General features: G+C 35.5%; 1 protein-coding gene across 6 annotated transcripts in view; it reads right to left on the reverse strand.

The window, feature by feature from the left end:
• The window catches only part of MYOT (myotilin), a 56,941-nt gene that overhangs the window by 989 nt on the left and 41,266 nt on the right, over window positions 1–14,686 (reverse strand). For 4 of the 6 annotated variants that reach the window (XM_070937275.1, XM_070937273.1, XM_070937276.1 and 1 more), the window contains 7 exons: window positions 13,347–13,503; window positions 10,201–10,302; window positions 6,974–7,020; window positions 5,950–6,082; window positions 4,036–4,243; window positions 1,069–1,234; window positions 145–278 (listed from right to left, as the gene is read on the reverse strand). In XM_070937275.1, the coding sequence (XP_070793376.1) occupies window positions 145–278; window positions 1,069–1,234; window positions 4,036–4,243; window positions 5,950–6,082; window positions 6,974–7,020; window positions 10,201–10,302; window positions 13,347–13,503 (947 nt within the window). The remainder of the gene's footprint in view (window positions 1–144; window positions 279–1,068; window positions 1,235–4,035; window positions 4,244–5,949; window positions 6,083–6,973; window positions 7,021–10,200; window positions 10,303–13,346; window positions 13,504–14,686) is intronic. The other 2 variants (XM_070937274.1, XM_070937278.1) reach the window with 1 other exon arrangement.

Here is a 14,686-nt window from a genome sequence, read left to right on the forward strand (position 1 = left end):
CCCACCCAAGATAATCCAAAGTATATGATTTGCAGACTTTCATGTAATTTAGCCTGGGAATATATAGCTGAATGGATGTATTTACTAAGGATCAACCTAGGTATAAGTAAAGGTATATTCAATCAGCAGAAAAAATATACTTACTAGTCACATCCAATCTGGCATGACACGTTGCCACTCCTGCCTCATTGACTGCAGATACTGTGTACCAACCAGCATCTTTTTTAGTTACATCATGGATCAGCAAGCAAACCTTGCCAGAAGCATCATGAAACATGCTATAAAATGGAGGAAAAACAAAATTACCTTAGCCAGATCTGACTAAAAACCATTGCTCTTAATTAGATTTTAATACGTGTATCAAATTATTGTTAAACATTTTTGAATGTTTCATTACCCAATACATACATGTTTTTTATTACTGACTGCAGCCCAAGGACACGGCTCTATAGTGTCCTATCATATAAATCAGACCTCAGATCTACCTTCTTCATACCAAATTCAACTATTTCCAATATTCTGCAATTGCATGATCTGCATGCAGCTCTCTAAAGAATTCCTCTTCTCTATCCTCACTACTGTGCATAAGGTAAATATGCTTCCCCATATCTTTTTGCAAGATAAATCAATCAGTAGCAAAATTATATTATCATCATTGCTGTTGCCACTCCCCATAATAAAATAGGATGAAGCTAAAATACAATTTATTTTATTAAATTTACAGGCTGTCTGACTCCAAATGACTGGGCAGTTACACTTTAAAAAAACAGTAAAATAGAGGAACTTAGTTCTAATTTTCATTTTAAAAGTTCTTAATTTTAATAAGCTATGCTTTCTAAACATTGACTACATCACTCTGGGAAGAGAAGCAAGATCAGAATCTTACATGCTATAATGGGATGGATGGGAAGGCAGTACAAAGCATGGAAAAGGTGACACTTATTAGTTTTCCTCTAATGAATGGCACACGACAGTAACATATGTAGTCCTTTAACTAGACTCTGCCACAGGGAACTTATCTTTACTTCTAATTCAGCTAAAATGCAAACCCAGAAGAAGTGCCCTTACCTGATTCTGTCTGTATTGAACTGTACCATTTCATTATTTCTTTTCCAGTATATTTGTGGTGGGGGGATAGCAGACACTTTGCACTCAAGTCTAGCTGAATCCCCCTCATAAACTTTTGTGCTTTGTGCTTTAGAAATGAATGCTGGTGCTTTCCGATGTTCTTTTGCTAGAGATTTTAATAAAGAAACATAAGTAGTCAGACCATTTTAAAAAACAAAATTGAAAACAAATCATATATATTCATAAAATAATAAAAGCGAATACCAGTTTTTTAAAAAACCCAGTAAGTTAACTGACATTGGCATGGTTGAAAATGACTCTCTTCTAAAGTTGAAAAAATGGCTCACTGTGTATTGTAGCCTCAGCTCCAAGTTATCTCAGGAGAATCTACACCGCATATCAGATTTATGTCAATGTTGGCTATGCTTCCGATATACATTGCAATGATGCTTACATCACTAAGAAGAGCAGGAATAGAGAATCTTTCAGACATTGCAAATCTTCCATTTATAGCAAATCCAGCTGAAATAGATGATGAAGCAACATCACAAGGGCTAGATCCTCCACCATTAGAACTTATAGTTAGCCCTCCCTTCTCTATATTAGATCAGATAGGTAGTCCTCGTTTAGTGACCGTTTGCAGTCACAACTATGATAAAGTAACTTTATGACTACTCCTTGCACGTATGAACTTCGTAGGTATGTAAAGCAAAAGAAAGAAGAATTAAGATCAAAGACACTTGTGCCTTCACTTAGCAAGGGCTTTACTTAATGATCTAGTTGTCAGTCCCATTTGAATAGCTAAATGTGACACTTCTGATGAGGAATGGTGAACTGATGTTCTGTAGTTTGCAGCAGACGTTATGGCCATAAAGGCAATTGGACGCTGGATCTGGACTGCCGAAAATCATCTCTGGACCAAGGAGAGATCTTGAGATTACCCCCACATATTGTACTCAAGACAGCTGGTTTTTTGTGAGTAGACAGCAGAAATTGATGTTTTTGTGGTCTCGCAATCAGCTGGGAGTTGTGGGATTGGGATTCCACCAAGCTCAAAGCTGTCTTTTCAGGTACTCAAGGCTCAACCAAATCTTGTCTTTTTAATCATTCTACAGTGTTATTTTTAAAAATTATTTGTTATATTGAAAAATCTTTCAATATAACAAAGTTCGCTGGGTAAGTTCTTCAATCAGTTTAGAAAGAAATAAAGTTTCTTGTTTAAAGTTTTGTAAAAATGTCTTGGAATATACCACAAATGGATGACTGTAGCATTGATTTCATAGAGTTTTAAATATATTAAGGGGTCAGATGGATTTGAAATAAAGACTGAAGTTAATTGAAAAGTTCCTCTCTTGTGAGAAAATTCTCTTTATATTTTGAGTTGATAAGATTACTTTGAAGGTTGGACACTAGAGGGCACCAGATGGCTAGTTTATAAGAAATGTTTGATGTTTGGGTGCAAAGGGTTTTAGAGTTATTTAAAAAGGTGCTATTGAAGAGAAACAAGCCCTATTGAAATAAAACTAAAATAGACTTTAAGATGGATTCAAAAATTGCAACCCACAAGAAATGAAAATTTCATCCTAATGGAACTGGATGGTGGGTGATTTAAAAACAAACAAAAAAGTTTTCAATTAATAAATCAAAAAAGTGTTGTAGATTATTTTCTTATATTGTATTACTCAAGATTTATTGGAAGTACTATACTGGATTACAAAAGACCTCTGACAAAAATGACAAAAATTTTGGAAGCAGAGACAAAGAGCCTGAGAAAACAAGTATAATTTTCTTTCTGGGATTGAACAATCCTGAAAGAAAAAAACACAAAATTGTGTTATGTGATCATGGTTAAATAAGGGATTGCTATGTTTGGTGATGCCTAATGGTTTGATGGGGATTGGATGATAATAATTATTTGTGATAATGTAGTGGTTTACATCTCTTGTTATTTTTGATAATATAAATAATGGATTACTATTTCTGGTGATGTCTAATTTTTTTAAAAAATGGGATTGGATGATGGTTACTTTTGGTAATGTTTAATTACTTTTTTATTTGGGACTGGACTTTGACTATTTGAAGAGCGGGACTAAGGGCTATTTGTTTAAATGGAAATGGAGAAATAAATACTTTACTTGTTATTTCTTATGACCCTTATTGGATTATTGCTGATTAATAAAGAGAGCTGAAAATTTAGAGGTGGGCTTATAGTAAATGGGGTCAGGTAACAAATGAATAAGTGTTGGTTGTATTTTAAGAGACTGTGATAAGTGATTAATGTTGATTATACTTGCTTGGGATGAAAGGGCAACTTTCTTTTACAATGTCATTTTTTCCCTCTACTTTTTGTTATGAAAAAATAGAAATAATGTATTTCTGTACTATGTTATATTTTTACTGTAACATATTTGCTTAATATAATTCTCAGTAAAATTATTGAAAATAAAATCAATTATAGTAGCTAAACAAGGACATATATCATTGAAAGATATAATGGAAAGGAAAAAAAAACAAGTATGGTTATTGGCACACTGGTTGCCATTCCAAAAAGTCTTGGATGGCACTTAGAAAATCTACACATTGATAAAAAATTCCATCTGCCAATTAACAAAAGGCCACACACTGCACATACACTACACTGATAGGTTGGGAAGATCTCCATGCATATAAACACCAACTCCAGCTAAAGAATTGACAGCAGTGGTGGGTTGCCCCCGGCTCGCACTGCTTCTATAGAACCGGTAGTAAAACCGGCGGGAGGCTCCGCCCACCGACTCCGACATCATCAAAATGCTTCTGCACTGGCCCTGTTGCGAACCGGTAGTAAAGGTAAGTAGAATCCATCCCTGACTGGCAGCTATAATTTCACACAGTTGTGTACAATAATAATAATCTATACAGTATATAATGATATATTACATCAGTTGAAGGAAAAACTATTTCCAAGCATACAAAACCTTTTCATACCAATAACATCTACTTTCACTGAAAAGGAAGCTTCTCCAGCACGGTTATAAGCCACACACTCCCATGTTCCTGCATCATAGACCCGAACTACTTCGAAAATGAATGAGTGGAAGCCTTTTTCTGATACTATCATTTTATGAAAATCATCTGGGTGGATAAGTCTTCCATTTAGGTACCATGCCACATCTGGGATTGGTAGCCCACTGACCTACAAGGGGAAAGAGAGGAAGTGAGGGAAAGTTTAATGTCCAAGGGCAAATGTACATGGAAGCATCCCATTATTTCTTGTTTATATTATAAGTAAATAAATAAATTCTACACTGTTGGAAACACTTCTATTTAGGATGTGGCATATAACATGCATATATGGCAAACTACAGTGTTTTGGAAATTGGACAAGATCATGGTGCTCCAACATACCAACATTGTGTGTTATAAACATCTATTTTGCATTTACACAGATGTGGCAATACATGAAACAGCTTTAACATATAGGCAGGGTATGACTACAAAAAAAGAGGTACACAATTAAATGGATAAGTTTTAGTCCAAATGGTTGAAATTAGGCAAAGTAACCGAAATTCTTTAAAATTCTTTAAAATTTAAAGTTTGCTGATTTGAACTTCTAGTGCTTAAGCAAAAAATGGACAAAGCAGCAGAAAAACACAGAATGGTTTATTTTTTTATACAGTATATAGAAAAAGTGGTCTATTGTGTAATATAGTGAAATGTAAATATAGTACTATCCAGGGGTGAAATCCAGCAGGTTCTAACAGGTTCTGGAGAACCGGTAGCAGAAATTTTGAGTAGTTCAGAGAACCGGCAAATACCACCTCTGGCTGGCCCCAGATTGGGATGGGAATGGAGATTTTGCAGTATCCTTCCCCTGGAGTGGGGAGGGAATAGAGATTTTGCAGTATCCTTCCCCTGCCACGCCTACCAAGCCATGCCCACCAAGCCACACCATGCCCACCAAGCCACGCCCACAGAACCGGTAGTAAAAAAAATTGGATTTCACCACTGGTACTACCTATATGAAATTATCTGTATGGCCTAAAATTAGGACAAAGGGAACAATGTGTAAACATATAAGGCTAGGCCAGAATATCTCTGTCACACAAATTGCCCTCTTATAATCTCCAGTATAATGCCTGTAGGCTGGAGATCCTTTCACATTTCTTATCCACTAGCAAACAAGACTATACAGAAAAGTAAAGGAAAAGAATATTGGCAGAATACTATTCTAATCTAAGGGTCATATGCAGTGAAAGTCACTAACTTCAAAATGGTGGGTGCAAGCCTTTTGGTTACCTGCAAAACGTCTTTTTAATCTGATTCATATGCTGCATGCATGTAAAAAGGGTAGGGCTCTACTCGTCCAGCCACAACCACCATTATGAAGCCAGTGATTATTGCTGAGGACACCACTGCCAACTCTCCAATGTATGTGGCTTCTAACCACAACATTACAACTAAACTCTATTCACAAGATGATATCCTGATTCAAGCGTTGTACAGCTACAATTTTAAAAAATGCTTGTGACAATGGATGATTAACCTGCTCCGGAAAGCTTTTGGCCATTATCCTAAATCGCTCTTACTAAAATTCTATAATTAACCTATGGAATCTGGTACCAGAAGATCTGAGGGTCAATAGTTTTAGACGGCTTTAAAGAGAGATTATGCAGTTTCAGGGAGAATGGAGAGAAGCTTAATCTGCTTTCTTAGTATCAGATGCCTGGGAAAAATACAGGATTGTCATGTTCCAAATGTGACCTTTTAAGACCCAGCTATTTTAATCCTGCTTGAAAGAGAGTCCTGGATTCTCAAAATTTTAATTTAACAAAAAAAATAAAAAATAAAAATCCAGTATTAATTATGTCTCAAAAACACTTGAGAGAATGCATTTATTACCTTAAAATCAAGCCTACAGAATCTTCCTTCTTCAACTGTTACATCTTCAGGCACTTGTAAGAAGCGTGGTTGAAAAAATTTCTCCTGAATTGCGCCTTGATCATTTTTTTCTCCCCTTGAAGATGGCCTATTCCTGCATTACAAATGAAATAGGCAATAAAATGATTTCTAAATAAGCTTCCTTTCTCACATACCTTAAGCCACCCAGCCTGCAAGGTCAGCTCCACTGCGTGGCAGCTAAATTATCACCTTCTCAGAATAAAATTATATTTCTAGATTTGCCCTTCCACTAAGAAAACTCTCAGAATTTGTGCCTATTTCACAGATGGAAGTTCCTAGGCTTATGGTATTACAGCAGGGTGGATTTGATTTAAATCGAGTTGATTTAAATCACAATTTAAATCATGATTTAAATCACTAGTAAAAAGGCTTGATTTAAATCAACTCGATTTAAATCATAATTTTTAAAGAGCAACTGTCATCTCTGTTACTTTGACCCACTGTTGACTCACTGATAGTCCCAGTGTTGCAGAATATACAGCCTCATGCTACATAACTAAGCTCCATTTCATGCTGAATAAACTAAATTATTTATGTATCTTAAATAGAAAACTATCTTACGATAGATTTTTACCCCAAAAGTTTTTTATTAAAATTCGATAAAAATAAAAAAAATCCGATTTAAATAAAAAAAATCTGATTTTTTTGATTTTTTTTAAAAAAAATCATTGATTTTTATCCAGCCTGTATTACAGTACCCCTAATAGTTTTCCCGTAAGTCAAATCAAATACAATTTATTCTAAGAATTTGTCATCTTCTAAATGTCCAAATGATTTGAATCACAACTGCTATGACTGCATCTTAAACCGCATAATCTAACAGTGGCCAAACCTTTTTAATACATTCAGCTTTTTTTGTAATTCATTCACTGTTCAGCCTAGTGTTCAGTATAGCAGAACTAGTGTTTCACACAAAATGTTGCTTGGATAGAATGTCATATCAAAACATACCAAGAGCCAGTACCTTACGTGCTGTTGAGGAACTTGCAGCCGTACACTTTCCAAGTTCTGCTGTTGAAAACAAAGACGTAAGTGATCATTACATTATGGTAACAGAATTCTGGAAAAAGGACATAAACTCCAGATCTTCAGGTACTTAAACTTGCCAGGTAACTAATAATGTAATCACAGGCACATTTTTGTAGAATATAGAATTACAATCTTCAGTATCAGCACTTCACTTTCACATTAACACAGTAAGAACCTCAGTTGTTAATTCTTGTGACTATGGTAGGAGGGTTTCAGAGTGTTCCTGTGGCACTTGTGGGCTTCCCCCGGCCACTCTTAAGACAAAATAGTGGGATACTTGTCCTTCTCAGGAAAAACATGTGTGCCTATAGAATGATATAGTTTTTTCTCATAGTGTACAGTATTTTGGGAAACACACAGTCTTTGTTAGAAAAGAGAGGCTAGTAAGTCACTAAAAATATGACCTAGGGACATACTGTCCTTCAAGGGTGCAGGAATAGCAGCCGAGTCATTTTAATAGAATATTGGCAAGGGCACAGAGTTGTACATGCTCACAAAAGGGTTCCAATAGCAATTAACACATCTTAAATTGGAAAATATTTTCCTTGTTAGATCACAGCTACCTGAGCTTTGACAGAAACTTACACAACATGAAGTGGCTACATAATCTTTTAAAAAAAACCTTTTTAACCTAAAATAAATATCTTCACCAACTTATTATTTTAATATTCTGTTTCTGAAGCAAACTTTGAAGAAATTCAAAGTATTACTTAGGTACAGTAATATTCTTACCATTTGTGTATTGGTTGTAATGGTCTTAATTGCACTACCTACCGTAGTGCAATTAAGATAGTGCGCACCCTTCAAACTCTGGGACAAATTTTACACATCTGCTGACTGTATTTTGGAATGCTTATTTTTGCAGTGGAGAAATACACCAGACTAACTTCATCAAGACTTTCGTATGAATTGTAGCATATGCTTTTCCCTTCAATTGGCTATGATCTCTACTTTGTAAATAAATACATACATACCACAAACTATTAAGTAGTCAACATGAAATAATCCAGAGGCTGAAAAAGCTGAAGAAGCAACACATAGGCAAAGGAATCACTAGAACTATATTTTTAACTCAGTATTTTGTTGTCCTTTCCCTGATCAATTTCTTTTCCTTACTACATTGCCTTCGTATTTGCTATATAAATTAATGAGGCAAATGTTATGTATCTGAAACTTAACCACCTCATTCCAATTTCATGGGGCAAATTACATGCCCCCCCCTCAGCTTTTTCGTCTATTTGTATGAAAAAACATTGTTCTGAATTATGTAGGACATGTTCAGCCCCTGTGACTGCCTGGATGCTCCCAACCTCAGCCTTAAGCATCCTGAGCCCCTGACTTTGTGACTCCATGCCTTTTTGCTCCATTCTCTCCCTATTTACCCCACATTTGCCTCTTTGAATGGGTATCAATACGGTAATTGAAGTAATTGTATAATGATGTATAATGATGAAAATAAAACTTGTTACTATGAAGACTTGCCTCAATTCTTGCCTCAAATCCCTCAATTTCCGTGTTTGATTTGCATACTCTAAGCATGGACAAAATTAAATAAACTAGACAGGGACAATTAAACAATAGTAAAGCTACCAATAATTTATATGATTATATTTTATTTTTTGTGAGGTACTCTGAATATTAAAATATCAAAGCAATTGTTTCATTCAAACTTGATTAAAGAGAGTGAGTTTAGTGTAATAGTTAAGGCACTAGGCTAGAAACCAGGAATTCTAGTTCCATCTCAGGCTAATCAATCAGCCAACTAGCTGACCTTGGGCCAGTCACTCAGCTCTATCCACTTCCAAAATCTTGCCAAGAAAATTGCAGGGATATTTCCTGGCAATGGCCAGGAATCAAGATTGACTTGAAAGAATCAAAGAGGACAAAAAGGGCAAAGCTATAATATGCCTCTCCTCTCCCTCCTTCCGTCATGGCCTCTATGCAGGCCATTTGATCTTCTTTCTGTCTTTTTTCCCTCCTCCCTCCTTATAGCTTTTTGCTGACCCCAAATTCAAGTCCAGTATTTCCAACCTGCCTGCCTGCCTGCCCTTGAATCTAAGGGTGATGGACATGAGGCAGCTAAGAGCAGGTGGAGACACGAATGTGGCGAGATGGGGGAGAAAGGGGAGGGTACTGCACTTGAAAGAATCCACTTTCTTTCAGCCACCACTGATGACTTTGCCTTCCTCTCATTCTTCCAACCCAACATATGTATCTGGAATAAACATTTTGAGTTCATGGTCTAAGCAAAACACATTTCACGTTTTGGACACAAACCACAGCAAAAAGCAGTTCCACGCATGGAACAGTTTATGTGTGGGAAGTTTTGTGCATAAGTAACAATAAGCTGTAATGGAACAATTCAGGATCAGTAAAATTAATGGCTTCTTTCTCCTATCATTCTATTCCTCAGATAACTTGGAGATAAATCCTACCTTCATCCATGTTTTGGGCGAGACACAATTTAAGTTTATACATTAGGTTAATGTGTTTTTGTTTCATTTTAATTTAGCACAATATATGAATTTAGGCATTGTGATTTATAAACAGTGTAAATTTTATTATGGGTGAACTTGGCCATGACTTGTTTAATAAACCATGATGTAGCATACTCTGTGAAATCAGCCACTCTCTTTTCATTCCACGTTCAATAGTTTGCTATGTTTCAAATACAGGTAGTCCTTGACTTACAAAGATTCATTTAGTGACTGTTCGAAGTTACAACAGCAATGAAAAAAATGACTTATCACCATTTTTCACACAACCATTGCAGCATTCCCACAACCGCATGATCAAAATTCAGGCACTTGGTAACTGGCATGTATTTATGACTGCTGAACTGTCCTGGGTCATATGATCACCATCTATAACCTTCTCAGCTGGCTTCTGATAAGCAAAATCAATGGGAAAGCCAAGTTCACTGACCCACCACATCATTCTCTTAAACAACCGCTGTAATTCGCTTAACAGCTGTGGCAAAAAAGGTCGTTACTTAACAACCGTCTTGCTTGGCAATGGAAATTTTGGGCTCTGTTGTGGTTGTAAGTTGAGGACTACCTGTACTGCATTCAGGAAAACTGCTATCTTCATATGATTATGGGGAAGAGTTTGGATTACAGTTCAGCTTTTGGGTGCATAGGGAAAATATTAAGTAAGACTTACGTGTGCGTCCTGTGCATTTTGTTCATTCTGTGATACAAACACAGATGCAGCATTCTCTGGTCCAAGTAACCTGCGAGCCATTCTTTCTTCGTAGCTTAAACGCTTATGAAAAGAAAATGTGAACGTGAACATTAAAGAAAATCAGCGAACGCTCAAATCTCAATTCAGTATCACACAGCTCACTCTAAGATTACCTGGGAATTACTCTTCTTTGATAAGAGCAGGACAAACAACTGTTTTAATCACTATTGTTAGCAGATGTGAAAACAGCATACTTTTACTACGGGAATTCTCTGAATAGAAGCTAAAATCTTCATGAAGCAACACAATGGGAAAAGAAGAACATCTACAAGGAAAAACATGTACAGGATGTTTTTATCGGATACCCTGTGGGTCATTTGAGGGGAGAGCTTTTGTGTTTTGTGAGCCAATGAACAGGATCCTTTGCTGCCACAATCAAATGAAAAAGATCAAATTCTTGAAGTAGGCTCCAAAGCCACTTCCAGGCTAACTCTACCCCCACAATTCAATCAATCAATCAATCAATCTAAAACTGGAAGGGACCTTCAAGGTCTTCTAGCCCAACCCCCTGCTCAAGCAGACAACCTATACCATTTCAGATTAATGGCTGTCCAATTCTTCTTAAAAGCTTCCAGTGATGGAGCATCCACAACTTCTGCAGGCAAGCTGTTCCACTGGTGAATTGTTCTCACTGTTAGGAAGTTTCTCCTTAGTTCTAGGTTGCTTCTATACTTCTCTCTGGATTAAGAAAGTTTAAGGCTATTTGAATGCAGCCCTATTATTCCTCCGAGAAAAGTAATATATGATGCACCCTGAAGGATGCCACCTTGCATTGTTTTTTCTTTTCTTTTTTTCTTTCTTACTTTCTACCAGCTTGTGTTAGCTTTTATCTCCTGGTTTAAACATTTTAACAAAAAAATATGCATAAAAAGCAGGAGTGGACTCCTCCTTTCTTGCCCCTCCTTCCCCGCAGCAAGTAGTTATGGCATCCAGATTTTTTCTAAAAGTAGGTAGCAAATGGTAATTGTTAACATGATATGGACAAAACTATTAAATATGCAGAAGGTAATAATTAATAATACTGAATAGTTCTGTTTTGCCTCAACTTCTCCTTTTTAGCACAATACCAGCCACGTCACCAGAAAATTTTTTTTATTTCTCTGCTCTGGAGAGAGATAGCAATCCCCTACTGTAGCCAAGGTATCACACCTCGGCGACATGCAGGATCCTCACCTCAGTCATTGGAATTTATTGCCACACTATGATTAAGAATACTGAATTACTTCATGTTTTTCTGTGAATAAAAGATCATACAGTATGGATATCTTACTGATAACTGCCTCTCATTCTTCCACCCATGGAAACAGTAATAAACTTCTTGTTTATATTGAAAAATTCCTCCTCTATTTTGGATCCCATTTGGATCCTCTATTTTGGATTCCCACAAACAAACTAATATGGTCCCATGCATTTGCATTAGACCACCTTACTAAAACAAACACTAACTGTGGTCTTTTAGTTGTTTAAAAATAGTTGCATATTGCTAAAAGGGTAGCACACAAATACCCATGTGACTTTATGTACCAAGAATATTTTCATATGGTGTTTTCCGCATTCAGCAGCTAAACCAATTTATTTTCAGTTCAGCTGCAGTCTATTTAAACAGTGAGGGGTAGTGGTAGGATTTTTGTATAGCAGCTTGGATGGAGCAAGATTCAACTACACACTTTGTTTGATTTTGGTCTATATGTAAAATGATCCTAGTTACTGTTTGTAGTTTAAGGATTAGTATGTTGAGTGAACCCAGCCTGTTGTAATTAAATAAACCATGGTTAATCAAACATTTGCTTAATATACTACTAAAACAAATCACAATTCCAGAGAGGGTAGGAAAATGCCTCACCTAAGCTGATAGTTGTTACCTAATGAATGAATAAAACATTACACTAACTTCTGATATCTATGTTTATGTAAAAGAACAGTAAACTCATTTGGCCTATATTTAGTTTTGATAACACATGAAAGGGAACCTTAATCTGTTGTAGTTTCATTCATAATGAATCATTAAAGATGGACTGAGTGTAATAGCACTAGATGGGTAAGAGTAACATGAATTATAAAAAGCAGAGTTGCTGCCATTTTCTCCCTAATTCAATTTCCTGTCACATTAATTCAATTTCCTGTCGCTTCCCTCCCCCCCCCCCACTTCCTCCCTTGGTGGCTCCCCAGGAAAACAGGGTAATGATGTCAGAACACATATCTAAATTATTGTGGTCATAATAAAGGGAAAATGCTAGGCATACAATACATGGTGATGCTTTTCAGGTTTACCCCTATGTTATTTGTAATTAATTGTCCCCTATTTTCTTTCACAATTGGCTGATCAAAAGGGATTCTTCTTATCACAAGAAGAAGAACTTGGAACTGATTTCTTGAATCAGTTTTTCATCTTGGATAATGTCCAAATATTAATCCCAGACCTATTATCTGTAAGTGGCATTTGATCAAGATGTAAGTATTGGTGAGCCAAGAAATAATTCAGGCCAAGGTGCATGAATGAGAGCTTATGTTCTAATGCTGCCAAAGGTCAATAGTCTCTGAAGGACAGTAATCCAGAGTTATCCCAATTCTGAATTCAGTATACCCAATATTAAACAGACTGCTCAATTAATCCTGAGAGTGGTCATCTTGTGAGGCACTGAACAGGGTAAGTAGCTACATCAACATACAGATGTCTTGTTGGAACAAAGTTGGAACAAAAACGAATAGGGTTTGTAAAATGGATACTGGATTATATTTAGACAAATATGTAAATGAGGGCAAGGGATATGTATATGAGAACAAAATAGTAATGTATGTTAAATAGTAATTATATTTATGTTAAAAATATGTATATGATAAGACGGGATGGTCACACTATGTCCAATGTTTTTAATGTTTAATAAAAATTTAAAAAAAAATTTAAAAAAACCCATACAGATGTCTTGTAAATGCATATATTTCAGAATTGGGTTTTAGTTTAATGAATCAGTATAGGGAAGTAAGGAAAAAAATTCAGAGTAATTCATCTTAAGTGGTAGTTTCCTACCCTCACTTTTATATGTATTCTCTATACATTGTCTTACTTGGTTCCCGTTATGCAGAAGGTTATCTTTACATCGCAGTTTCCTTTCCAAGTCTTGAATGAGGGCGTCTTTCGTTCCTTGTATCTCTTTGTCGGAAGCCTTTGGTACTTGTTTAAGGCTATCAGTTTGCGGGCTGTACATAGGCTTTGAATGACTGCTAATTAAAGGAAAAGAAGGGTGATCTTGTAATTATTAAATAGAGCCGAGTATAAAAGACAAACTACTGAAGATAACTCTTATTGTAAGTTTATATTGTAGCTGATGTGCAAGGAGAAACCCATCAATGCCATGAATATGGAGTCTGCTATATGTTGCATATCATATAATTTTTTTTAAAAAAATGGCCTAGAAGAGGAGAAACATGCATAATGATTAAGCTGTAAAAATCTTAACTGATAAATTAATTTTTTTTTTGTGGGATCTTTCAACTGAGGTTATAAAATACAAAGTATGAGAAACATAGTGTCGTATTTTTTTTGGAAATTACTAATGTTCAATCATTTTTCTGCTTTTGAGGACCAAGCACAATTATTTAAGGGGGAAAAAACAAACAAACTCAAGAGATTTGTTTACATAGTAATTTTTGCTGTTAAATAACAAAATAAAAGTTTCCTTTCCCCCTTAAAGTCTATTCTACTGAGAGTGGGTGAAGAAATTTAGTCAGGAGAGCAGCTGCCTACTGCCTTCAAGGATTACTTTGCTCTGAACTACTCCCAGAGTGCCTTAATAGTGATGTTTGCTACTAGAAGCAGAATCTTTCCACTTTATTCTAACCTTTTCAAACAATGCAGATCAAGGGAGAACTTCATCATTTATTCAACTCTAGTTTATATACAAAAATTAAGCATTACATAATGCTATTAAGCTTAACGAAGCTAGCAATTTTAGTTCATTTCTTAACAATTAATGTGTTTTTATGTACCTATGTTAATGATACAGTATAGGTGCGTTAAAGGAAATTTATTGTTAAATTATTAACAGCAACTTGATAATACAATCCCATATTTATTTGTTATTTTGTAATGTTAAATCTGTTGTGATGTCTTGTTTACTTATTATCAATTCCTGTATCAAGTTATATAACTTATTGTCATGGGGCTTAATTCCAGGTAAGATTTGAGTTTCTAGATTAATTAGGATTTCTTTCCTCACAAAATGATTTCAAAAATTTAATGGAAATGACACTTTTATTTAGAAAATATTTTTATTTTTGCGCCACAGGGTGTTGAATGCAAATAACAGGTAAATGTTTAATAACTAATAATGAAACTTTTTTTGAAAAAAAAACTTTAATTTTTAATATGTTATGGAAGGTAGTTCAGAAATATATAATCCCTGTA

Source organism: Pituophis catenifer, unplaced genomic scaffold (assembly GCF_029215685.1).
Source record: "Pituophis catenifer annectens isolate HBS135680 unplaced genomic scaffold, rPitCat1.0.hap2 SCAF_2, whole genome shotgun sequence".
In the NCBI taxonomy this organism is placed as follows: Eukaryota; Metazoa; Chordata; class Lepidosauria; order Squamata; family Colubridae; genus Pituophis; species Pituophis catenifer.